This window comes from Pleurodeles waltl, chromosome 1_1 (genome assembly GCF_031143425.1).
Source record: "Pleurodeles waltl isolate 20211129_DDA chromosome 1_1, aPleWal1.hap1.20221129, whole genome shotgun sequence".
Taxonomy (NCBI): domain Eukaryota; kingdom Metazoa; phylum Chordata; class Amphibia; order Caudata; family Salamandridae; genus Pleurodeles; species Pleurodeles waltl.
Genome location: NC_090436.1, coordinates 528,995,807 through 529,023,715, shown reverse-complemented (window position 1 = coordinate 529,023,715; position 27,909 = coordinate 528,995,807). Strand labels below are relative to the sequence as shown.

General features: G+C 47.0%; 1 protein-coding gene across 4 annotated transcripts in view; it reads left to right on the top strand.

Annotated features, from left to right (window-relative positions):
- SKIC3 (SKI3 subunit of superkiller complex) overlaps positions 1 to 27,909 on the top strand; it is a 1,026,707-nt gene that overhangs the window by 684,702 nt on the left and 314,096 nt on the right. For all 4 annotated transcript variants that reach the window (XM_069225585.1, XM_069225575.1, XM_069225607.1 and 1 more), the window contains exon 36: positions 11,492 to 11,616. In XM_069225585.1, the coding sequence (XP_069081686.1) occupies positions 11,492 to 11,616 (125 nt within the window). The remainder of the gene's footprint in view (positions 1 to 11,491; positions 11,617 to 27,909) is intronic.

Here is a 27,909-nt window from a genome sequence, read left to right as displayed (position 1 = left end):
ATTTTGTAAGAATTACTTAGAAATGCAGTTACTTGAAGTTGATAGCTCCATCTGGAGCTATCATGGCGTTTTGAACAAATTCAACAGTTCAGACTAGCCACGGTGTCACAGATCAGCTACGATGTCAAGAAGACCTGCACACAGTACCTTGAAAATGCAGGGCGTCGTGATCCTCACAATGAGATCTGTAGTGCGGTGTTGCTGGTGTCGCAGGCATCGGTTCTGGATGTCGGTGCTGGGTTATCGGGCCTTTGAAGTCACATGCGTTGCAGATCAAATTCTGGGCTGAAGACAAAGTCAGGAGCACTGGCGTTGATGGGATCGGGCTGCAGTGTGATGCAGGATGGTGCTACGCGCGGTGCCTACAGGTCACGCTACAGGCAGTGACTCAGTGACACCGTTCCACTTCATTGGTGAGACAAGTGCTGCGGTGTGAATTGGGGTGGTATGACATACGGTGTCTCTGGGTGACAGTGCAGGCGGCGGTGTTGTTGTCAAAGCGCTGTCGTCGGTAGGCCCAAGGCGGTGTGTGCTGTGGGATGGGCTCCGAGCGGCGGTCGCGGTGCCGGCAGGGCCGTCTGTTGACACTGCTGGAGTCGATGGTGCTGGCGTTGTTGGACCGGGGCTGCATTGCGGGACAGTGCATCGTGTGCCTCAGATTTAGGCTGCAGGCGTCATCGTGTTGGACAGGAGGGGTCAACTTAGAGAATACACTAGTTCAAAATCACCTGGGGACCAGCTCTAGTCAGTTGGGCCACCTAGACACGGGCTGTGGAATGTCTCCATTTAATAAACCTGATGTAGTGTTTCAAAAAGAAAGTTCATCCACTTTGGGGTCCTCTTGGCCAATTTCATTCAGATCAGTCAGGTGGGGGGGGGGGGGGGGAGCAAAAAGAAGGTCCCAAAAACATAATTTTCCTTTTACCCCCATAAGATCTTTGATCTTGGATGCAGAAAAAAAGTCTAAATGTATTCACACCAAACGTGGCATGTGAAAAGAACTTTAATATGTTTGATGTAGTAGTTTTGTTTTGCCTCAATCCTTTCAGTAGTTTTTGAGAAGTTGGTATTTAAAAAAGTTCCGGTCTGGGCATTAAAAACCCTGTTAATCTGCAGATCCTCTGTAAATTTAAATTCTGCAATTCATAAAAAGAAGCGTGCTTCATTTGATTTAGGAGCTTTTTACCCCATTGTTCATTGCAGAGTGTCGTATCCAGCTGGAATTTGTGACTCAACCATGCTCTGATTGTCTTAGAACATTTCTGCTGCAGCTACCATCACATTACATGGTGCACTGAACATTAGAGGCCCCAAAGGGACCATCTGTCTTTAAAATTAATAATACATTATTATCTATATCTGTGGATACACAAATCCTGTGTCACATTTACAAATCCTAGACTTTCCTGATGTCTTGTGATTCACAAATTCTCATAAAATGTTTGTTTAAAAAGAGTGTGGTGTACTGCAACATGGGTTGGTCACCCATGTTTGGGTGGTTTGTGTGCAGTACCTAGCCTAAGGTCAAAGGACCTTTACAGTGGGGAATGGCTACCTGAGGCTTATTTTCCCCACAGATCCTAGCATATGACAACATTCAGGTACCAATGCCCGCAGTGGATGATGGCTGCCCACAAATATTTCTGTGTGGATAAACCCTGCTGTGCATTGAAGGCTGTGGGTGTTGGCACCTCATAAAAGTTTCTAAGCTGTTTTGGATGAATGCCCAACCCAGCTGCACAAAGGTGAAGATTGACTTGCTGAATTATTTTCAGTGCCTCACTGTCATATTTACAATAGACCTGGTATCACCTGTCAGTCAATCAAGTGAACTAATCCCCAAGAGGGTATCCAGGTGCTTGAGGGTCTTGAGCGCTCTCTGGAATTCCATTAGAAAGATGGTAATCTGTAGCTGCAGAGGAAGAAACATATGTTTCTGTAAGAAGTTTAAAAACATTTTTGACCATAGAGCTTCTTTACACCACCATGTGTAGGAAAAGCAAAATCTCATCTATGACATCATATGAAAGAAACCCCGCATTACGTACTTGTTAGGGTTACACCATTCATGAATAATGATTTTTATATGATAGATAGATATAGATTAATATTCAGGAAAGAAACCAAGAGAAGAGTATCATTATTATAAAAAATCTCATTTTAAACAACGATATTACAGAATACAAAGAATAGCCCCACAGCACCGCTATGGTGATATAAAACATAAAACCACAACCCCCTTAATCTTTCACTAGTTAACATGAGATGTTCATGTCTGTAGATGTCTCTGCCGCTCCTCCCCCACACATGAGAGCGAAGACTTGCAAAGGGAGAACAAATACTTAACTACTAATTCCAGAAAGAGAGACAACAGAAAGAAAGGCAGAGCGGTGAATATGTAGGTACTGCCAGCGGCATGGTAACCTTGAAGTGGTGAGTTAAAAATAATTTTTAAAAAACTTGTCAAAAGTAAAAAAAAAAAAAAAAAAATTGTTTTCAAAATCACACAAAGCCATAGTTGTCCCTAGCACAAGAGTATTACTTTGTCTGTGGATATACTTCTTGTGAAAGGGCAGAGGGGCTGAATGGGTTTGTGAGCGGACGCATGAGTCTCTGAATGTATGTGAGTGAATTAATTAATGTATGAAAGAGTCTGTGGTTTTTCTTTCAAAATTTTCCATATTTGCAAATAGTTTATGAATTTTTGTGAATATTGCACATGGTGATGCTAAATTATTTAAACCCATAATTTGCTCCTAAAACACACCTATATCACACCCCTGGAGTCAGGGTACCTTCACCCTGACCCCTTATGCCACTTTCAATTTGGGTTTTTACTCCCGGAGACCATGTCCCGTGAAATAAAATGGCAGCCGCAACTTTGTAGTTAGGTTGCGGTCAACAAATTGCAACACTTCTTTTCGCATACGTATTTGCGAAAAATTCACAAATTTTGTGAATTATTCACAGCCAGAGATACACAAATTTATTTTCCCTTCAATATCTCAAAAACTACTGAATGGATTCACACCAAATAAGCGAAAGCGTAATCTTCTACCGACTTCTAGCTTTCTGCCGAATTTGGTGTATTTCCATCCAGTGGTTCGGCCTGTAGTTGTGTCTAAAGAATCCTATAAAAAGTAACATGGGAAGCGCAACCTTTTTTTAGCCCCCTTTATTTCGGCCCATGCTTAACGGATCACTCCGAAAGTTTCCATGCACAACAAGAACCACTGCAACACTTTTTCAAAAAAATTCTTGAAGATTTATCAAACGGTCCCAAACAAATAGGCAAGTCAAAAAACGCTTTTCCTTTGGAAACATGGTCCTAACTAAAACCACCTAGTGGCAACCACCACTAGGTAATGTGTGTGTATGTGTGTATATATATATGTATGTTCGGTGGCATGTGTAGCTGCAGATACACATGCTGTGCATTATCCTGCCATCTAGTGTTGGGCTCGGAGTGTTACAAGTTATTTTTCTTCGAAGAAGTCTTTTCGAGTCACGAGAACGAGGGACTCCTCCCTTTCGGCTCCATTGCGCATGGGCGTCGACTCCATCTTAGATTGTTTTTTTTCCGCCATCGGGTTCGGACGTGTTCCTCTTCGCTCTGTGTTTCGGTTCGGAAAAGATAGTTATCAATCGGAAAATTCGACGGTATTGTTTGCGCTCGGTATCGGGTTAGTGCTAGCACATCGACACCGAAGAAAGAAGAGCTCCGACCGCGTCCATCTTCAAGGCTCATGGAACGGACCCCCTTCCGCTTCTGCCCCAACTGACACACTAAGTATCCTTATACAGACCAACACTTGGTCTGTAATCTGTGTTTGTCCCCCGAACACAAAGAGGATACGTGCGAGGCCTGTCGGGCATTTCGATCCAAGAAGACACTGCGGGATCGTAGAGCTCGAAGACTTCAAATGGCATTGACACCGGCCGGACACCACGACGTCGAAGAAGAGGAGACATTCTCCATTCCAGATTCGGACTCGGATGAGCCCGAGAGTGAGCAGCCGACGAGGCAACAAACCGTGAGTAAACCAGCCCCGGCAAAAACTCACTCGAAAATCATGAAGGCCCAGGGGACGCCACCGCCAACAGGCCATGGCTTTACCCGAAAACACGGTGACCAAACATCGGCACCGAAAAAGGCCTCCCAGCAGCCGAAGACATCCGACTCCGGTCGAGATACCGGCTCCGAACAGACTCTGCACCGAGATACCGGCTCCGACCAGACTCGACACCGAGAGAGATTGGCACCCCGAAAGCCAAAAAGGTTTCCTCGGAACCGAAAAAGACTGCCGAAAAGGTTTCGGTGCCGAAACATGCAACCTTGGAGCCGAAACACAGCTCCTATACAGACGTACAGGGCCTTTCCTCACAATTACAAGGCCACAGGTTTGAACAAGAACTGGGCATGGGAGAGCCAGACCATACCCAGAGGAGGCTCCATATTCAAAAAGACACGGGGAAAATCAGAACTCTTCCTCCAATAAAGATGAAGCGGAAGCTCGCATTCCATGAGGCAGAAATGCAGGCAAAAGTGGCTAAAGAAAAAAACACCACCACAGTTTTCTCCACAGCCATCACCACCGCACTCGCCACATCTGTCCCCAGTAGCAACACCCCCAATGATGCAGTCACCAATGCACAAAGGGATGAAGCAAGATGACCCGGATGCATGGGATTTGTATGATGCACCGGTCTCAGATAATAGTCCGGATTGCTACCCGGCAAGGCCATCACCACCTGAGGACAGTACTGCTTACATGCAGGTGGTTTCCAGGGCAGCTACTTTTCATAACGTGGCATTGCATGCAGAGCCCATAGAAGATGACTTCTTGTTCAATACCCTGTCATCTACGCACAGCCAATACCAAAGTTTGCCAATGTTACCAGGCATGTTAAAACACGCCAAATAGGTGTTTCAAGACCCAGTCAAGAGCAGAGCCATAACACATAGGGTGGTGAAAAATATAAACCTCCCCCTACGGACCCTGTGTACATTACACAACAGTTAACTCCTGATTCGGTGGTAGTAGGAGCAGCCCGGAAAAGGACAAACTCACAAACTTCTGGAGACACACCACCACCCGACAAAGAAAGTCGGAAATTTGATGCAGCATGCAAAAGGGTGGCAGCACAGGCAGCCAATCAATGGCAAATTGCCAATTCACAAGCTCTACTGGCAAGATACGACAGGGCACATTGGGACGAAATGCAACATTTCATTCAGTACCTTCCCAAAGAGTTCCAGAAACGTGGCCAACAGGTTGTCAAGGAGGGCCAAACTATCTCCAACAACCAAATAAGGTCGGCTATGGACTCAGCAGACACGGCGGCCAGGACAGTAAACACGGCGGTAACCATTTGGAGACACGCGTGGCTCCGTACCTCCGGATTTAAGCCAGAAATCCAGCAGGCTGTGCTGAATATGCCTTTCAACGGACAACAACTGTTTGGGCCGGAGGTGGATACAGCGATAGACAAACTGAAGAAAGACACTGACAAGGCCAAAGCCATTGGCGCGCTCTACTCCCCACAGAGCAGAGGCACTTTTAAGGAAGCCGCACTTCAGAGGGGGGGTTTCGGGCCCAGACCACAGAGCCTTCCACCTCACAAGTCAGACCCACATACCAGGGCCAATATCAGAGAGGAGGTTTTCGGGGACAATATAGGGGTGGACAGTTCCCTAAAACAAGAGGGAAATTCCAAAGCCCAAAAACCCTACAAACTAAACAGTGACTCAAACGTCACAAACCCCCACCACACAACACCAGTGGGGGGGAGGCTCACAGATTATTACCAAAACTGGGAACACATAACTACGGACACGTGGGTCCTAGCCATTATCCAACATGGTTATTGCATAGAATTCCTACATTTGCCACCAGATGTGCCTCCAAGAGCACACAGCATGTCCAAACAACACTTAGATCTGTTACAACTAGAAGTCCAAGCATTGTTACAAAAGGAAGCAATAGAACTAGTACCCAACCATCAAAAAGGAACAGGTGTTTACTCCCTGTATTTCCTAATTCCAAAAAAGGACAAAACACTGAGACCCATATTAGACCTCAGAACACTAAATCATTACATCAAATCAGATCATTTTCACATGGTGACACTCCAAGACGCGATTCCCTTGCTCAGACAACAGGACTACATGTCAACATTAGATCTCAAAGATGCTTATTTCCACATACCCATACATCCTTCCCACAGGAAATACTTGAGGTTCGCAATCCAAGGCGTGCATTACCAATTCAAAGTGCTACCGTTCGGCATCACAACAGCTCCAAGGGTATTCACAAAATGTCTTGCACTAGTAGCTGCTCACATCAGAAGTCAGCACATGCATGTATTCCCTTACTTGGACGATTGGTTAATAAAAACCAGCACTCAGCAACAGTGTCTTCTACACACAAACTACGTCATAGAAACCCTTCACAAGTTAGGGTTCTCTATAAACTACCAAAAATCACATCTACATCCGTGTCATATACAACAATACCTAGGAGCAACAATCAACACACAAAAAGGGATTGCCACTCCAAGTCCACAAAGGGTACAAGCCTTCCAAAATGTAATACTAAACATGCACCCAAACCAACACTATCAAGTGAGGTTTGTAATGAAACTCCTAGGCATGATGTCTTCATGCATAGCCATTGTCCCAAACGCAAGACTACACATGCGGCCCTTACAACAGTGCCTAGCAACCCAATGGACACAAGCACAGGGTCAACTTCAAGATCTAGTGTTGGTAGACCGCCAAACACACTCCTCGCTTCAATGGTGGAATCCTATAAATTTAAACCAAGGGTGGCCATTCCAAGACCCAGTGCCTCAATACGTGATTACAACAGATGCTTCCATGATAGAGTGGGGAGCACACCTCAACCAGCACAGCATACAGGGACAATGGGACGTTCAACAAAGGCAATTGCATATAAACCATTTAGAGCTGTTAGCGGTGTTTCTAGCATTGAAAGCATTTCAACCGCTAATAGCCCACAAACACATTCTTGTCAAAACAGACAACATGACAACAATGTATTACCTAAACAAACAGGGAGGGACACACTCATCACAACTGTGTCTCTTAGCACAAAAGATTTGCCATTGGGCGATTCACATTCGCCTAATAGCACAGTACATCCCAGGAATTCCAAATCAGTTAGCCGACAATCTCAGTCAAGATCACCAACAAACAAACGAATGGGAAATTCATCCCCAGATACTACAAACTTACTTTCGAAGCTGGGGAACACCACAAATAGACCTATTCGCAACAAAAGAAAACGCAAAATGCCAAAACTTCGCGTCCAGGTATCCACACCCTCACTCCAAGGGCAATGCGTTATGGATGAGTTGGTCAGGGATATTTGCTTAGGCTTTTCCCCCTCTCCCACTCCTTCCGTATCTGGTAAACAAATTGAGTCAAAACAAACTCAAACTAATACTAATAGCACCAACCTGGGCTCGCCAACCATGGTATACAACACTACTAGACCTGTCAGTAGTACCTCATATCAAACTACCAAACAGAACAGATCTGTTAACAACACAAACAACAGACCAGACACCCGAATCCAGCATCGCTCAATCTAGCAATCTGGCTCCTGAAGTCTTAGAATTTGGGCATTTAGACCTTACATAAGAATGTATGGAGGTCATTAAACAAGCTAGAAAACCAACTACAAGACATTGTTACGCTAATAAATGGAAAAGATTTGTCTATTACTGCCATAATAATCAAATTCAACCACTACAGGCTTCGGCAAAAAACATTGTAAGCTGCTTATTACACTTACAAAAATCTAATCTAGCTTTTTCTTCCATTAAAATACATCTCACAGCAATATCTGCCTATCTGCAGACCACACATTCAACATCACTCTTTAGAATCCCAGTCATCAAAGCATTTATGGAGGGTTTAAAAAGAATCATACCCCCAAGAACACCACCAGTTCCCTCGTGGAACCTCAATATTGTATTAATACGACTCATGGGTCCACCATTTGAACCCAGCACTCTTGTGAGATACAATACTTAACCTGGGAAGTAGCCTTCCTAATAGCTATCACATCTCTTAGAAGAGTAAGTGAAATACAATCATTTACTAAACAAGAACCCTTTATAAAAATACACAAACAAAGTGGTTCTCCGTACAAATCCCAAATTCTTACCAAAAGTTATATCACCGTTCCACCTAAACCAAACAGTGGAACTCCCAGTCTTTTTTCCACAACCAGACTCAGTAGCTGAAAGAGCCTTCCATACGTTAGACATTAAAAGAGCACTAATGTATTATATTGATAGAACAAAACAGTTTCGCAAAACAATTGTTTGTAGCCTTCCAAAAACCTCATGCAGGAAATCCAATATCCAAACAAGGCATTGCCAGATGGATAGTGAAATGTATTCAAACCTGCTATATTAAAGCAAAAAGAGATCTACCTGTTACGCCAAAGGCGCACTCCACTAGGAAGAAAGGCGCCACAATGGCCTTTCTAGGAAATATACCTATGACAGAAATCTGTAAGGCAGCCACATGGTCTACGCCTCATACATTCACAAAACATTACTGTGTAGATGTGTTAACAACACAACAAGCCACAGTAGGACAGGCTGTATTACGAACATTATTTCAAACAACTTCAACTCCTACAGGCTAAGCCACCGCTTTTGGGGAGATAACTGCTTACTAGTCTATGCACAGCATGTGTATCTGCAGCTACACCTGCCATTGAACGGAAAATGTCACTTACCCAGTGTACATCTGTTCGTGGCATGAGACGCTGCAGATTCACATGCGCCCTCCCGCCTCCCCGGAAGCCTGTAGCCATTATAAGTTTATGAAACTTGTACAATTGTAAATTTGTAAATATATATTATTTTTATACACATTATGTACATACATACTCACTCCATTGCATGGGCCCTTTTACTATATACACAACTCCTACCTCACCCTCTGCGGGGAAAACAATCTAAGATGGAGTCGACGCCCATGCGCAGTGGAGCCGAAAGGGAGGAGTCCCTCGGTCTTGAGACTCGAAAAGACTTCTTTGAAGAAAAACAACTTGTAATACTCCGAGCCCAACACTAGATGGCAGGATAATGCACAGCATGTGAATCGGCAGCGTCTCATGCCACGAACAGATGTACACTGGGTAAGTGACATTTTCTATATATTTATATATATATATATATATATATATATATATATATATATATATATATATATATATATATATATATATATATATATATATATATAGAGAGAGAGAGAGAGAGAGATATGTATATATCAACAGTAGGTAGTTATATTTAGTATCTAGTTTTCATTGCAATAGTGTCTTTTGTTTTGCTAATAACTTTGGCCCTGTTTGACAAATCGTGACTAAATTTTCAAAACTAGTTTTCCAGTCACTTGAGCTTCTATCTGGACAGTTTTGGGGTGATTCGTCCCATGGGGGAAGAGAAAAGGGGGAGTGCCCAAAACATGATTTCCCCATGCAATTTCCATATTGGATTTTAGGCATGACTACAGCCTGAGCCCCTGAACAAAATTACACCAAATTTGGCAGGAAGCTAGATCTTGGTCAAGAATGAGTGCTTCTTAAAATTAGGTGTATCTCTTGTATATCTGTTCAGTAGTTTTGGAGTAATGAAAGAAAAAAGATTTATGTGTCTATAGCTGCGGTAGGGTCAGTGGCTCTGACAGATCTCAAACTGAAATCTGATTGGCTGTCACCATTTCAACCAGGACTTCTTATGACTCTGGCCTCAGTCTCCAGTCCTAATCAAAATGCAAAAAAAAGACACAGGGTCAGAGGAGGAATACCCTGACCCCCTAGACGCTGTGGTAAGTGCAGTCTCCCATGCTTGTTTTTTCTGAAAGCCCCTAGATGGGCCCGGTCCAAGGGGTACAAATATTTATATTTTCAGTGGGGCTGTGTGCCCCGCCAGTACACGAGCAGATTTCAGTCCCTGGGACCCCATTCCCCAGGGCCCGGCTCTCTAAACCGATTTCTGTCCCAGGGCCCTCATCCCCTGGGGCTGGCCATTTTTCAGAACGGTGAGGGGGGCAAGTGGTCTTCTTCCCCAGGCAGATGTGGGCCCCAAGGACCCCATCCCCAAGGGCCTGGGCAAATATACAAAGGAGGAGGGGGCACCCTCCTTGAGCCATAAGTAGGACCCCATTCCCCAGGGCTGGCTCAGGCCATGTCCCTGGAGTGTCCACCCTGGGACATAGCAGTTTCGCTGTCCACACTGGCGCAGGCAGGGTATCCTGTGTTTGCTTTCACTTGGTGGGAGAGATTTAAAATCTCCCGCCAAGCAGTAGCAAACACCAAGTCTGCTCCCAACAGGCCAGAGCTTGAAAAATTCTCCCACCCACTGAGAGCAGACTTTTCATATGTTTCGCTGTCTGCAGTGAAGCGGGAAGGGAAACTGATGAAAAGCTTTCTCCTGCCCGTAAGAAGCACCATTTTTAGCTTCGCCCTGCAGACGGGAGCAATGCTGGCTCCCACGATATGTGGAAAGCCAGCTGGGGCCACAGGAGCCTTGGGGGCTCCCCCCACTGCCTCCAGGATACCCATCCTTTGTTGGTCAGCATGTGCCCCCTCTTCTTTAAAAAAAAAAAAAGGCCCTTTAGTTCCCAGGGCCAGGCCATGTAGCTAATCCCTCCACCACACACAGCAGAAGGCCATGTGTGGTTGGCTACCTTTGCGGGGTTGGCCACAGACTGTGTGCAGCGTGGGGGTGGCTGCATGCAGCCAATTCCCACTGCGCATGGCCGGAGGCCATGTGATGCAGGTTTTTTTTTTAACATATGGTAATTAAATATTACTTTACTCTTTAAAAGAAAACCTTAGACATTCACTGAAAAAAATAAGTTACTGGGACGTTATAGCTAGGAAATAGCATTGAAAACGTAGCTATTCACTGAAAAAAATAAAGGGTACAGGGATGTTATAGTTAGCAAATAGAATTTAAAAAGTACCTTTGAAATTCACTAAAAAACAAAGGTTAGAGAGATGTTATAGTTAGGTTCAGATTTTTCCCCAAACCATAGAAATTCAGCATTTATAGTCATAGTTATCTCAAGTAACTTTAACTCATGCCCTATGGTGACTATAACTCTGGGAATGAGGCAACATTGTGTTACTTTCGAAAGAATTGGACCCTTAAAGACAAATATTTTGTGCAAGTCTGAAATTCAAAATCTAGAGACTAATTTACCTGTGCATCCAATCTGTAGTCACATCGATATACACAGTATGTGGGGGAGTGGGAGTAATGTGCTATCTTCTGTAAGTAACATTCTTACAGAATCACTTTTTAAGTATTGTTTATGCAGTACCAATCACTCAAAATTGTTGATAAAATAATAAATCTGATATTGTGTTAGCAAGGAATAAGTATGCTGCATAATAGTTTTAACTGTTATAATAGTTTTTACTCTTTGTATTTCTAGTGGAGCATAGAGCAGACCTTCAAAATAACTACACACAGGCACTAGAAAAATGGTCTGTGTTTCAGTCTGTTATTGGGTTGAAAGATTCAGGCAAAATTTCACAAGCTGAGGATCATTGCACAAAGGTAATTTTATTGGTATTTTGTTTGCGGTAACAAACATTTGTGTATATATTTCTGTGGTAGCTGCCTGTAACATACAGAATGTAACCTTTTAGGTGGTCTGTTTTTCATGGTAAGTGCCTGTGTTTATTAGCTCTATTTTCTCTTTATTAACACTTGATAGGATCATCTGTTGATTAGCTGAGACGCTCAGTTTGTACTTAAAACATTTGTTCTTCAATTTTAGGAACAGTTTTATGAATCCTAGTTCATAGCTGGATTTTGAATACTCACTAAAAGTAATTAAGATTTTGTTTTCACAGACTCCATTTTGCAGCTATTTGCTTTATCCAGATGTAATGTAATAGTCTCTGTGATCAGATATGGGGTTACAGGCCCACTTCTTCAACATTTCCCAGTAACTAATCCTTTGCCAACCCTGATAATCTTTAGGTTAATTCCTTGGGACAAACCAAGGTATCTGATAGAGACATCTAGCCACAGATTGCTTAATTTAGGATCTTCCCCATGCACCAGCTTTCTTTTCCGAGCTTGCAACTTGGTTCGGGAGACGGTTGTTCTGGCCGTTTTTTTCCATCTTCCTTCATAATTTTCGTCGTATTTGGAATAGTGTGCTTCTTATGTCTTTGGAATTTAAACCCTGTTGGTCCTGTGGACAGAAGATATCGGCTACAGATCTCCATTTGGTGTGCATGTAGTGCAGTTAACCCATTGCTCCACCCCTGCTGTCTTAAAAATGTCTCAAGGCAGAGTCAGCCTGTGCACCAAACAAATGGGCTCCATCAAATGGCATGTCTAGTAATATAGATTGGATTGGCAGTGAGAACTTTGAGGTACGTAACAAAGCACAGAGACGGAGTGCAACTGAGGAAACCATAGCTCGCCCTACAGAGTCAGTAGAATCCATGCTGCAGCGAATGATTAATGTTGCTGCATTCCGCCCGTCCTGATTTATAGGAGTAAGAGTACTCCTGACCTCATTTGGAAACAAGGGTGAACTGTTCGCTAAAGAGTTCCATAATTAATGAAACGTCCAAGAACACAAGACGTGTTCACAGAACGTAGAGCAGAACTTGCAGAAGAAAAAATATGCCTGCCGCAGACATCTAGAGCCCTGGACTTCCTATCAGGAGGAGAATGGGGGAGGGACTCTATATTGGGGAAATTTAAAGGGCCTGTGCCACAAAACTGTGAGGAGTAGAATGTCTGAGCAAACAAGGTGGCTCACCCAGGGCAGGACGTTGCCTGTGGGATATATCACGGTCAACAGGGGCCCCTGTAGCAGGCTTAGCCCAAGCACCCAACAAGACATTGTGTAGTGCCTTGCTATAAGGAAGCACCGGCTCGACCTCAGTCTGGAGTATATCAATTAAAGGATCTGAAGTCAACTCCATTAAGGGAAGAGTTACACCTTCGCAATCTTCTTTAGCATGTCCGCAAAGGTGGAACTCGCTTCCGTAGTCCAGGAGGGGAAAAGAGGCCTGAGGCTGGAGGAGACTCCAAGCCACTAACAGTAGCCAGATCAGACAACCAGCTGTCCTCTCTAGGAGGCCCCCGACTCCAGTACCGCCTCTCCACCGCCTCTTGTAGGAGGAACAACGGTAATGGTGTCTTGAGGAGGAAGGATTAGTGCCGTTCCCAACACCGACCGACGTTGAAAATTCGATGCCTTGACATTGTCATCGACATCAGACGGAGAGGGGGAGTTGATTTTGATTGGCGTCACCAGAGTCGGCTGATTGGATATCGGCACCAACGATGGGAACCCCAAAGCGCTGTGCACCGCAGTAGTCACATGAAAGGATGCTGCAGGCCTAACTGAAGCCAGGTGTGAACCCACTGATGTGGTCACAGTCAAGTCACTGCACACCTCCTTGGGAACTACAGGTGCTCCAGAGGAAGGTAGCTACCTAAAGATGGCGTGCACAGAAGAATAATATGCATGCATCTGGTCTAGAGTCGCCCTATCTCCTGGAAAGGGAGGACGGTGCGGGGCAGACCCTGACCTCATCTCCGCAGCAGAGGAATGACAGGAGATCGTGCGCGTTGAGGTAAATAAATGCTGAGGCCTTGACTGCCTGTGTGACTTACCCTTGGTTGTGAATGGAGATCAGCGTCCACGAAAGCGACTACTCGAGCGGCTCCATAAAACGGACGTCAGACGAGAAGGAGATTTCAGGCGACAGGAAACCTGAGACTCCGTCATCCGCGCCGCTACAAGCTTCATCCTACACACTCAAAGAGCCTTTGGCTGAAGTCACTGAAGGGAGCTGCAGTCCTTAGTGTCATGGTGCTCACGCAGGCACCACATGCAAAGCCGACATCTGCCATCCACAGGACCAGCAGGGTTTAAATCCCGAAGACACAAGAAGCACACTGTTCCGAATACAACTAAACTGTTGAAGGAGGCTGGAAGAAAACAGCTGCAAGCCCGGAAAAGGAAGGAACTGACGTCAGCGCGTCAATGGGGGTGGACAACGTCATTCAGAGTTGTGAGAAGCCCTCTGCTGATGGCCAGACGTACTAAGGGAAAAAAGTTTCCGGATCCAGTCTGGCGCATGGGGAAGATTCAAAGTTACTGGGAAGTGTTGAAGAAGTGGGCCTGTACCACATATCTGATCACAGTGACAATTACATGACATCTGGATAAAGGAAGTAGCTGCAAAATGGAGTCTGTGAAAACAAAGGTGGTCATTACGACCCTGGCGGTCTGAGACCGCCAGGGCTAAAGTTTCGTCCGTACCGTCAACAGGCTGGCGGTACGGAGACCCAAATTTTGACCGCGGCGGTAGCGCCGCGGTCGCACCGCCGGGGCCGGCAGTTTCCTGCCGTTTTAACCCCGGCGGTGATAATCCGCCAGGACAGCGCTGCCCTGGGGATTATGACTTCCCTACCGCCAGACTGTTTCTGGCGGTTTTCACCGCCAGGAAGAGGCTGGCGGTAAGGGGAGTCCTATAACCAAAAGGATCTTTGTTGCAGGTAAGTACAGTTTAAAGAATGTATCACTTTGTATTATCTAATGCACTTTGTTTAGAATTCACAGGTAAAACAGTTTACAGTTAAGTAAAATGTTTCAGTTTCAAAAGTGGACACTGTGCAGTTTCTCATAGAAAGCAATGCAATCCTAGGGTAGGAAAAATTACACAATTTCCAGGTAAGTACTTGACTTAAGATCCCAGTTTTTGGGAGTTAAGATATCCACACGGCAGAGTTTAGGAAAACACCAAGGGTGCACCACCAGCAACATGGGGTCGGCCAGGTGCAGAGGTCAAAGTTGGTGTCAGGTGCCCAATGGAATCCTATGGAGACTGGGGGCACTTAGTAGGAAACAGCTTGCAGGTAAGTACACCTGACTTCAGGGCACAGACCTGGGTAGTTTAGATCAGCACCAGGGGCCCACAAGTTATCACCAAACACGCACCCTCAGCGGCACAGAGGCAGTCGGGTGCAGGGTGCAAATTCAGCGTCGGACACCCAATGCTTTTCAAAGGCGGAACCTCCTGGGGATCAGAGAGATGCTGCAGGCATTGTCCATGGAGTCGACTGAAGAAAAACGAACTGCTGGACAGGTAGGTAGAGAGCCCACTTGATGTTGCTGGACCGTCTGCTGGGTTCCCTAAGGCCAGGGGTACCCAACCGACAGTAGGGCCAGGTGCAGGGTTACCTTTAGGCGTCAGGAAAACTTCACCAGAGCTGGTTGCAGTCTGTGGTGGTCCTCTGGATTTAGGTTGCAGGTGTCATTGTGTTGGTCAGGAAGGGACTACCCAGGGAGGACTCGAGGTCAGAGTCGCCAGAGGACCTTGTTTGGATCGGTGGGCCACCTTTACACTAGCTATGGGCATCGGGTGCAGAGTGGGCAGGACTCGCGGATCCGGGCCGGTTATGCAGTCCTTCTTGGAGGTTTCTTCTGGAAAGGGCCACTATACTTGAGAAATCTTGGCCCTTGGGTAGACAGGCAGTCTTCTTGGGGTTTGTTGAGGTCGGTGGTCCTGCAAGAAGAGACATCTTCTTGTAGGAGGATTCTTGAAGCTTCAGATAGGCTGGTAGGGCTGAGGCCAAGTCAGTTGTCGTCTGGAGTCTTCTCTGCTGGTGCGGCTCTTTAGTCCTTCTTCTTTTCAGCTCTCGAGGAATCTGAAGAGCAAGGTTCAGGGGTACCCCTAAATACTAAAATTAGGGTCATTACATGGGTCAGACGGCATTAGCCAGTGGCTACTGTCCCTAAGAGTGGCTACACCCTTCCTGGGCCTACTCCCTTTGGGGAGGGGGGGGCACATTTCTAACCTTATTTGGTTAATTTCCTCCAAAGCAAGATGGAGGATTCTACCAGGAGGGGTTCACCTAAGGTCTGGGCACACTTGAGGTGGTTCTAGCTGGGGGGGGGTGGAGGGGGCACATCCTGGTTTTTACTAATTTTCCTGCCTGACCTGACACCAAAAGTGGGTCTTCACATTGGGGGGCAGGGGGGATCTTCCACTAGCTGGAGTACCCTGGGGAAGTGTAACATGAGGCAGGAGCCTTTGAGGCTCACCACCAAGTGTTGCAGTTCCTGCAGGGGGGAGGTCTGAAGCACCTCAAACCAGAGGAGGCATTGTTCCTGCCCCCAGAGAGCACAAAGGCTCTCACCCCATGGGGTCAGAAACTTGTTTGTTAGTGGTAGGCTGGCACAGACCAGCCAGCCTTACGCTAATGGGTTGGGTAAAATACAGGGGGCATCTCTAAGATATGCCCTCTGTGTGCATTTTTCAATAAATCCAACACTGGCATCAGTGCCAGTTTATTGAGCTGTGAAGTTTGATGCCAAAATTCCCAGTCTTCAGTGAAGCCAACATGGAGCTGTGGTGTTTGTAATGACAAACTCCTAGCCCATGTACTCAATTTGGCTTCACTGCACTTACAATGTCTAAGAATGAACATAGACACTTTAGGGGCATATTGCTCATGCAGCTATGCCCTCTTGTATAGCACATCCTGCCTAATGGCTGTAAGGCCTGCCAGAGGGGTGGCTTACCTATGCCACAGGTAGTAGTTTGTGGGCATGGCACCCAAATATGGATGCCATGTCGACTTTACCTTTTTCTCCCTACTAGCACACACAAGCTGCAATGGTAATGTGCATGTGTTTGGTGAGGGGACCCTTAGGGTGGCATAATACATGCTGCAGCCCTTAGGGACCCTCCCTAGCAACAGGGCTCTTAGTACCACTGGTACCTTTTACAAGGGACATAGTTGTTTGCCAGGGGTGTGCCAATTGTGGAAGCAATGGTACAGTTTAGGGAAAGAACACAGGTGCTGGGGCCTGGTTATCAGGATCTTAGAACACACTCAGTCAAGTTAGCATCATATATCAGACAAAACGTGAGGGGAGGGGTAATCATGCCAAAAGGGGCACTTTCCTACACACACCCCTCTCAAATGAAAGAGGATGAGACTAACCTTTCCTAAGAGAGTTGACATTGTTTAAGTGGAAGAACCTGGAAAGTCCATCTACATTGGCAATGGCAGACCCAGGTCTATGTTCCACTATAGAGTCCATTCCCTGTAGGGAGATGGACCACCTCAAAGGTTTAGGGCTCTTGCTTTCATGTTTATAAGCCATCTGAGAGGTCTGTGGTCAGGCTGGACAATGAACGAAGTACCAAAGAAGTATTTTCTCAACTTCTTTAGGGACCAAACCGCACCAAAGACATCCCTCTCACTGGCACTCTAATGTTGCTTGCTGGGAAGTAACAGAATGGTAGTAACCATCGTTTTTGGTTTGGGACTGGACTGCTCTGGTCCCATGTTCAGAGGCATCTGTTTGCACAATGGACTGCTTGGAGTAGTCTGGAGCTTTGAGAACTGGTGCTGAGCACATTGCCTCCTTCAGGGTGTCAAAGACCTTTTGACAACTAACCGTCCAGAAAACTTTCTTGGGCATCTTTTTAGGTGAAGTTCTGTGAGGGGGTAGGGTCTCAATGGATCTATACCCGTTAACAAAACACCGGTAATAACCAGTGAAGCCAAGGAATGCCCTGACTTGAGTCTGGGTGGTAGGAGCTTCCCAGTCCAGAATTGTCTGGATCTTGGGCTGTAAAGGTTGCACTTGGCTTTCACCTACAAGGTGGCTCAAGTATACAACAGTGCCCTGCCCTGTTTGGCATTTGGATGCCTTAATAGTGAGAATGCAGGGCCTACAAAACCTTCCCCTGGTGGTCCAGGTGGTCCTGTCAGGAGGAGATAAAGACCGCAATATCATATATATATGCTGCAATAAAGGACTCCAAGCCATCAAGGACTTCATTCACCACCCTTTGGAAGGTGGCAGGGGCATTATTTAAACCAAAGGGCATAACAGTGAACTGATAATGCCCATCAGGTGTGGAGAATGCTGTCTTTTCTTTTGCTACTGGTGCCGTGTGAATTAGCCAGTACCCTGCATTTAAGTCAAGGGTACTGAGAATGTTGCTTCACCTAATTTGTCTATCAGCTCATCAGCCCTGGGTATGGGATGAGCATCTGTCTTGGTGACAGAGTTGAGACCTGTGTAGTCCATACAAAACCTAATTTGTATCTTTCCACCCTGGGGATGAGGATTGGGGTCCCAGGGGCTGTCAGAGGGTTCAAAGACGCTTAAAGCCAGCATTTTGTTGACTTCAACTTTGATGATCTCCTTAACTTGGTCACACTGCAGATAGATCTTAGATTTGACAGGCAGGCTGTCTCCAGTGTCAGCATCATGGATACACTACTGTGTCTGTCCAGGGGTTAAGGAGAAGAGCTGTGCATACTGCTGCAGGGTTTGCCTGCAGTCAGCCTACTGTTGGGCAGTGAGAGTGTCTGAGTAGACCGCTGCATCAAGCAACTGACACATCTTTTGGGTTGTGAGAGAGAAGGTCAGGGAGAGGTTTACTCCGCTTTCTGATCCTCATCAGTAACCATCAGCGTGATCACATCAGCCTTGTCACAGAAAAATATGTGGCAGTTCACATGGATCACCCTTTTGGGTGTCCTGCTAGTGCCCAGGTCTACCAAGAAGGTGAACTTACGTTTCTTTTCCAGGATAGGGTAAGGGCCACTCCACCTGTCCTGAAGTGCCTTGGGAACCACAGGCTCCAGAACCTAGACTTGTTCCCTGGGTTAAACTCCACCAGTGCAGCCTTTTGGTCATACCACTGCTTCTAGAGCTGTTGACTGACCTAAAGGTTTTTGGATGATTTCTCCATGTACTCTGCCATCCCTGAACGCAGGCCTAGTACATAGTCCAACACATCTTGCTTAGGTTCATGGAGAGGTCTCTCCTAGCCCTCCTTCACAATGAAGTGGTTACCTAGCAGGGTGGCCAAACACCTGAGTGGGGAAAACCCTACTCCCTTCTGGGGCACCTCTGTCGAGGTGAAGAGCAGGCATGGCAGGACATCTCCCCTCCTTTTGAGTTTTTCAGGGAGTCCTATGATCATGCCCTTTAATGTCTTGTTGAACCTTTCAACAAGTCGATTAGTTTGTGGATGGTAAGGTGTGGTGAAATTGTAGGTCACCCTAAACTAATTCCACATATGTTTTAGGCAAGCTGGCATAAAGCTGGCATCCACGTCATAAACCACCTCCCTAGGAAACCCTACCCTGATATAGATACCAATGAGGGCTTTGGCTACTGTAGAGTCTGTATAATACCTAAGGCCATTCCTTCTGGATGCCTGGTAGCATGATCCACTACTACCAGTACATATTGGTTTCCTGAGGCTGTGGGTGGTTTATGTGGACCCGATATGTCCACACCAACCATTTCAAAGGGAACACAGCCACTGGGAGTGGAACTAGTGGGGTGGCTTTGGGTGGCCACCTGTCTTACCACTGGCTTGGCAGGTGACACAGGAGCTGCAAAACTACTTCACCTTTTGTGACATGTTGGGCCAGTAGAAATGGCTGACAAGCCTATTCCAAGTTTTAGTTTGGCCCAGCTAGGGGGACGTCATGGGCTAGTGTGAGGATGAATTCCCTGAACTTCTGAGGCACTACTACTCTCCTAGTGGCACCAGGCTTGAAGTCTCTGGCCTCAAGAACAGGACCTCCTCCCCCCAATAGTCCCTGTGGGAGCCGCTGACATCTCCCTTTTCCTGTGCAGCAGCTTGCTGTTGCAGGCCTTCAAGAGTGGAGCAGGTTCTCTGGCCTGGCACAGCTGGTCCCTAAAGGGTGCCCCTGGACTCATGAGCTCAGCCTGGTGAGGTTCAAGCTCAGTGGGCTCAGTTCCCTCTGCGGTTGGTAAGACTTCTTCCTGAGAAGAGAGGTATTATGTCTTTTGCTGTACAGAAGGTAGTCTCCCAGTCTTCTTGCCTTTCCTCTTGGACGGGTGGGCCATTATTCCAGGCACCAACACTTTTTTCACCCTGTGCTTGGCTTTGTGCTCTAGTCTTTACACACACAATCTCTGGGATTCCCAGCATGACTGCATGGGTTTTGAGTTCTACCTCAGCCCAGGCCCTCCACCCAGATCATTCCCTAGCAGACATTTAACTAGGACTGCAGAAGAGACCACTGCCTGTTTCAGGCCAGTAACCTCTCCCCATTCTTAAATCACCATAGCCATGAGATGTGCCTTAGTCACATTATCAGCATTGATAACTGGATATGTTTGTCCAGCCAAGTACTGTCCTGGGGAAAACAGTTTTTCTGTCACCATGGTGACATTGGCACCTATATCCTTCAGGCCTTTACTCTAGGCCTATTTATCAAGAGATGCTGTCTGTATTTATTCATATTAGGGGGCAGACAGCAAGAGTGGCAACATCTACCCCTCCCTCAGATACTAAAATAGTTTGTGTGAACCCCGATTTGCTCTGGGCACACTGTAAATCCCACCCGGAGACTGGCTATACCAGTGCTAGCAGTGTACAGTTGAAACACCAGGCCTTTTTTGGAATCAAGGTTTTTACCTTTGCACCAGTGAGTGGATGGAGAAGAGAGTTGGAGCCCACCCGCCAGAGCAGGTTTTTGGGGGCCTTTAGAAGATTCTTTACTTTTATCCTTAGGTGTCTTAGGGATGCTTAGTAACCCCTATCTTTTGGTCACCCTAGTCTTGACCCAGTAGTGGGCCTTCTTTCCCAATTCTTGGAGAGAAATTGGACCTAGGTCTACAAGATATTGATGCAACTTTTCATTGAAGCAGTTATTTAAGATGTGTTATTTCATAAACAAACTATAGAACCCATCATAGCCATGCACTTCACTTCCAGTTAACCAACCATCTAGTGGTTTCACTGAGTAGTCCATTAAATCAACCCAGGACTGGCTTGAGGTTTTGTGAGCCCCTCTGAGCCTAATTCTATACTCCTCAGTGGTGAGTCCAAAGCCCTCAATCAGGGTAGACTTCGTAAGGTCATAGGACTCTGCATCTGCTCCAGTGAGCGTGAGGAGTCTATCCCTGTGTCATCACCATCTTCATACTTTGGGACAATCCCTTTGTGGATTTTAGGGTCACATGCTTGCCCTGTGTCCCTGTGTCCCTAATTCTTAAGTTGCTGCCACCATTAATGGGTACTAAGCCCATTTCTGCTCTCCCCCTCTCTATAGCCAGGAGCTGTCTTTCCAAAGCTAGTCTTTTGGCTATCCTTGCAAAAAGGAGGTCCTCTTCACTGAGGCTGCCGTCACTGTTCCCAGAGGAAGCAGACTCCCCTGTGGGAGACCCATATCCTGTGAGTGCTATCCTTGGGATCAGGTGCACAGTGGCCCTGTCTTGCCTAGTTAAGCTAGGAGGGGGAGGTCATCCTCCAGTTCCCTAACGTCTTGCCCATCTGAGGGGAGGTCATCCTCCTCAGCAGGGTGTACTCTGCCAAGAGCTTCTTGAGCTGCATCTTGGTAGGGTAGGGTAGGGTAGGGTAGGAACCAGTTCTAATCTTCTTGAGACTGCAGAGAGACCTTAACTCTTATCTTGAGATGGAGGTAAGGGGTCGGGCCGAGAGCCACAACCATGTACTCTGAGGTGCTGATTATGTTACTAGAGTCAGGGATTTCTTTTTAGGGAGTAAAACTATTTCTAGCTTCTTACCACTAACAATGGTAACTTTTAAAAAAATATATATATATATGCTAAAGGGGACTTAGCCAAGGCCCTAGGAGGACTTTTAAAAATGTGCAAAAATTGTCCAGTGGATCCCCACAGGCTTTACAGAAACTAAAGTAGATAATACTGTTGTTCTCTTTTGTGGTAGTGTGGTCGAGCAGTTAGGCTTATCAGAGGATAGTACCAAGCATTCGTTTTTTATATATATATACATAGTCTCTCTCTCTCTCCTCTCTCTCTCCCCTCTCTCTCTCCCCTCTCTCTCCTTCTCTCTCCTCTCTCTCTCTATCTCTCTCCCCCCCACCAATGGTGTATGTATCCAAATATACTTTACTTCTAGAACCAAAAGGATCTCTGTTGCAGCTAAGTACAGTTATAAGAATGTATCACTTTGAAGTATCAAATGCACTTTATTTTTTTTATTTTTTATTTTTTTATAGAATTCACAGGGCAAACAGTTCACAGGTAAGTTATACTTTTCAGTTTCAAAAGTGGACACAGTACAATTTCTTATAGAAAGCAATGTAATCACACAGGAGGAAAAGTAACAAAACTATTTGCAGGTAAGTACTCAACTTATGATCCCAGTCTTCGAGCGTTAAAGTGGCCCAGAGCAAAGTTTAGGAAGATACCAAGGGTGCACCACCAGCAACACGGGGCCAGCCGATACAGAGACAGAAACAGCTTGCAGGTAAGTACCCGCAACTTCAGGGCACAGACCTGGGGGTTTAGAACAGCACCAGGGGGAGCCACAAGTAGGCACCAAACACACATCGTTAGTGGCACAGGGGCAGCCAGGTGCAGGGTGCAAACACAGCGTTGGGCGCCCAATGCTTTCAATGAGGGAACCAGGGGGATCACAAGGATACTGCAGGCGTTGTCCAAGGAGTCGACTGAAGAAAAACAACTGCTGGACAGGGAAGTAGAGAGCTCACTGGACTTTGCTGGACAGCTGTTGGAGTTCCCCAAGGCCAGGGGGCTGCGGGTGCAGGGGGTACCATTAGGCGTGGGGAAATCTTCACCGGAGCCCATGGCTTCAGGGAGGTCCTCTGGATTTAGGATGCAGGTGTTGTCATGTTGGTTAAGAATAGTCAATCCAGGGTGGGCTCGAGGTCAGACTCACCTAGGGACCTTCTCTGGACCGGTGGGCCACCAGGACACGGGTAGGACTGGGGCCAAGTCAGCTGTCATCTGGATTCTTCTCCCCTGGTGCGGCTCTTCAGTTCTTCTTTTTCATTTCAGGTTGCCAGGAATCTGAAGAGCAAGATTCTAGGGGGCCACCAAATACTAGATTTAGGGGTGTTACAGAGGTCCGAGGGCAGTAATCAATTGCTGCTGTCCTTGAGGATGGCTATACCCTTCCTCTGCCCACTTCCTTTGGGGACTGGGTCACATTCCTAACTCTATTGGCTAATATCCTCCAAAGCAAGATGGAAGATTCTACCAGGAGGGGTTCACCTCAGCTCTGGCAACCCTAGGGGTGGTCCTAACTTGGGTGGGCACACCTCCTGGTGTTTATTAATTTTCCCGCCAGATATGCTGTCAAAAGTGGGACTTGGTCCGGGGGTGTGGCCATCTTTCACTAGCTGGAGTGCCCTGAGGCAGTGTAGCACGAGGCAGGAGCCTTTGAGGCTCACCACCTAATGTTGCAGTTTCTTCAGGGGGGTAGGTGTGAAGCACCTCCATCCAGGGAAGGCTTTGTTCCTGACCCCAGAGAGCACAAAGGCTCTCACACCATGATGTCAGAAACTTGTCTGTTAGTGGCAGGCTGGTACAGACCATTCAGCCTTTCACTAGAGGGTTGGCTGGAATACAGGGGGCATCTCTAAGATGCCTTCTGTGTGTATTTTCCAATAAATCCAACAATGGCATCAGTGTGGGTTTATTGAGCTGTGAAGTTTGTTAGCAAATGTAGGAAAGTATCCTCTTTTTGGCATTGTTACCCCCACTTTTTGCCTGCTATCAGTATGCTTTGACTGTTTTCGATGGGATCCTGCTAACTAGGACCCCAGTGATTGTCCTCTCTCCCTCTAAATTTGGTTGCTTAGGACTTCGCACCCCACAATTAGCATACTGGTGCCTCCATACAAGTCCCTAGTATATGGAACTTATGTACCCAGGGCATTGGGGCACCAGTGGCTCCCCATGGGCTGCAGCATTGTTGGAGGTTGGCCTGGTTTGTAGTGGGTACTAAAGGTACTTACTCCTTATACCAGGTCCAGTTAACCCTTATTAGTGAAATGTAGTCAGTGTCTAGCAGCTTAGGCTGTCTAGAGGTAGCTGTAGCAGAGCAGCCAAGGCTGAACTAGGATACATGCAAAGCTCTTGCAGTACCACTGCAGTCACACAGTACTTGCACTCATGAAAAACAATACTTGGTTTTACCAAAAATAAAGGTACTTTATTCTAGTGACACAATGCCAAAAATACTTTGGAGACTATAATCCCTTAGGAGGTAAGTAAATTACATAATATATACTCTATTAATCAAAACAGGTAAGTACGCATTAGGAAAACAGTGCAAATAGTGAAAATCACAATAGGTTGCAATGGGCCTAAGGGGAACACAAACCATATACTAAAATAGTGGAATGCGAAAGTCGGTTTCCCACCTAGGCAAGTGTAGTGTGTAAAGGGCCCGCGCGGGGAGTGTAAGAAAACACCAAAGGTAAGTAATGTACCCCATCCCAGAGCCCAGGAAAGCAGGAGTAAAACACAGCAAGTTTCCTAAAACACACTAGCAGTCGTGATAGAAGATAACGCAAGAACCAGAAGAGACTGCAAGACACCAACAATGGATTCCTAGACCTGAAGACCTGGGGAAGAAGGGGACCCAGTCCAAGAAGCACTGAAGAGTCCAGGGAGAACAGTAGCCCCTGCTAACCCGGATGAAGGTGCAAAAGAAGAACCACTGGTGAGAAGACAAAGTCAGTATCGCACCAAAGAAGACAGATGCGGGTTCCTGGTTGGTGCAGAAGATGTCCCACGCTGGATGGATGAATGCAGTCTGGTTTGCGTCGCTGAATTCCACCAACATGCCTTGGCACACACAAAGCTCGCGGTTAGCGGAAAATGCCACTGCCCGTGACCAGGAGGGACCTGGTGGCCTCTACTCAGGAGGGGGAGACAGAGGGGGCTCTCAGCAACTCAGGGAGCCCTCAGAAGAGTAGGCAGCGCACAAGAGTCCCACAGCACGGGGACAAAGGAAGTGCAAATGGAGTCCCATGCAGCATGACACAAAGGATTCCCACGCAGCTGGAGAACCACTCAGGAAGCTGTGCGTCACAGGATGAAGTGCTGGGGGCCTAAGCTGTCCTGTGCACGAAGAACTTCTTGGAAGGTCGCACACAAGCCTTGGCAACTGCAAGTCACGTGGTGCACGGGGTTACTGTCTTGCGGGGGAAGGCAAGCTCTTACCTCCCCAAAGTTGGACAGCTGGATGTTGGGACTGTCAGAGTCACTTTAGTCCACCACCCATGTTGCTGGATCCACGCCTGTCTGGAGAGGGGACCCAAGTCACCGGTCTTCGCTGCAGAGAGGTGCCTGCTGAAGCAGGGAAGTGACTCTGTCCCTCCACTGGAGATTTCTTAGGTTCTTTTGGTGCAGGCTGAAGACAGGCAGTCCTCTGAGGATGCACGACCTGGAAACTGTAGCAGTTGCTGGCAGGAGCTGAAGATACAATGTTGCAGAAGTTGTCTTAGCTTCTTTGTTGCAGTTTTGTTGAGTTCCAGGAGCTATCAGCGGTTGATTCGTCGGTAGAAGATGAAGTAAAGGATGCAGAGGATTCCTGCTGGAGTCTTGCAATCCAAATCTAAAGAAACACCCAGAGGAGAGACCGTAAATAGCTCTAAGAGGGGGATTGGTCACTTAACCAGCTAAATCCCTATCCTATCAGGAGGGGTCTCTGACGTCACCTGCTGGCACTGGCCACTCAAATGCTCTCAGAGTGCCCCACCACCTTGGAATCCAAGATGGCAAAACCCAGGGAAACTCTGGAGGAGCTCTGGGTGGTGATGGACAGAGGAGTGCTCACTCTCATTTCCTTTGTCCAGTTTCGTGCCAGAGCAGGGACTGGGGGTCCCTGCACCGGTGTAGACTGGATTATGCAAGGAGGGCACCATCTGTGCCTTTCAAAGCATTTCCAGAGTCTCTGGGAGGATACCCCTCCCATGCCTGTAACACCTATTTCCAAAGGGAGAGTGTGTAACACCCCTCTCCCAAAGGAAACGCTTTGTTCTGCCTTCCAAGGATTGAGCTGCTCAAGCCTTAGGAGAGCAGTACTGGGGGTCCATAGTGGAACCCCCAGAGTACATGGGATTGTGCAACCAATATTAGAGTCAGTATTGGGGTACAATTCCCAGTTGTTAGACACCTTACATGGCCATATTCGGAGTTACCATGGTGAAGCAGGATGTTGGTATTGACCTATGACCAGTGCATGCGTAAAATGGCATCCCTGCACTCACGAAGTCTGGGGAAAAGGGCCTGGATGACATGGGGGCACCTCTGCTAGTGCAGGGGTGCCCTCACACACAGGTACTTTGCACCCAGCCTTCAGGGTTGGAAGACCTGATATATAGGTGACTTATAAGTGAGGTGGTGCAGTAAAAATATCTTTGAAATAGTGCATGCACTATTTCACACAGGCTGCAATGGCAGTCCTGTAGAAGCCTTTGCCTGGGCTCCCTATGGTGGGCAAATGAAATGCTGCAGCCCATAGGTATCCCTTGGAACCACAATGCCCTGGGTACCTATGTACCATATACTAGAGACTTATAAGAGGGAACCAGTATGCCAATTTGGAGTGAAATACTGAGTCACTAGTGTGTAGTGACAAATTTAGAAACAGCATGAGCACTGGAGTCCTGATTAGCAGGTCTCCAGTGACAATTTTGAAAACAGTGAAACACACTGACAAACAGGTCATAAACCATAAGCACTGGGGTCCTGACTAGCAGGATCCCAGTGACACAGTCAGAAACACACTGACTTCATGCAGAAATTGGGGGTTATGTGCCAAAAAGAGGGTACTTTCCTACAAGCATGTATTGTCACCCATGGGAGCCCATGCAAAATGTGTCTGCGGGCCTACCATTGCAGCCTGTGTGAAAATGTGCATGCACCCTTTCACCACAGGTCACTGCACCAGGTCACTGTAAATCACCCCTAAAGTAGGACCTCCTAGCCCAGAGAGCATAATGCAAGTACCTGTGTGCGAGGGCAGCCCAGCATGGGAAGAAGCGACCCTACGAACTGCAGCTCCATTTCTCTGGACTTCGTACATGCGGGGAAGCCATTTTACTCGTGTACTGGAGACAGCTGTGTGCAGCTACATAATGGTAACTCTGAACCTCCACATCTTCGGTATCAAACATGTCTGAATCATACCTCACACTGTTGCCAGTATTGGTTGTATGATTCCATGCACTCTGGGGGCTTCTTAGAGGACCCCCAGCGTTGCTCCTACCAGTCTTCTGGCCTGTCTGCGCTGCTGCCCCCATCAGACAGGTTTCTGCCATGCTGCTGCTTGACCAGCTCAGGCAGAGGGAGGCAGAACAAAGGATTTCTTGTGGGAGAGGGAAGTAACACACTCTCCCTTAGAAATAGGTGTTATATGGTTTGGGAGGGGTAGCCTCAGACACTGGTGTGCTTTGAAGGGAACATTTGGTGCCCTCCTTGCATAAACTAGTTTGCACCAGTCCAGGGACCTGTGGTCCCTGCTCTGGTGCAAAACTGGACAAAGGAAAGGTCCATAACCACCCCAGGGGTGGTGCCCAGAGCTCCTCCAGGTGACCACTTGATTCTGCCATCTTGAATCCAAGGTGGGTTGAGGCCCCTAGGAGGATCTGAGTCAAGTAGCTGAAGTCACCGCCCCCTCCTTCAGCTTTGCAACATTGTTTCTCAGGCTTCTTTGAGGAACTGCAACATTTCCCCGGCTATGCATCCTCTGGGGTGGACGAGACTCCATTCTGCACCAAGAAGTAGGAAGGAACCTCACTTGGAGTGAAGGAGTCTCTCCCCTGCATCGGCAAGCACCAACTGCAACAATGACCAGCTGCATGGATCTGCTCTCCTCCGGAACTGCTTGAATCCTGCATCACAGGTTGTGGTCTGGAGTGGTCCCCTTGGTCCTCTCTGCCAGCTGTCCAACCTGGGAGACCGTAAGCCCTTACATCTCCTTGTGGGACAGTACCCCTGTGCTCTGCGACTGTTGCCAGGCATCCAAGCGCTGTCAGAGCCGTTGTGGAGAATAAGCAAGC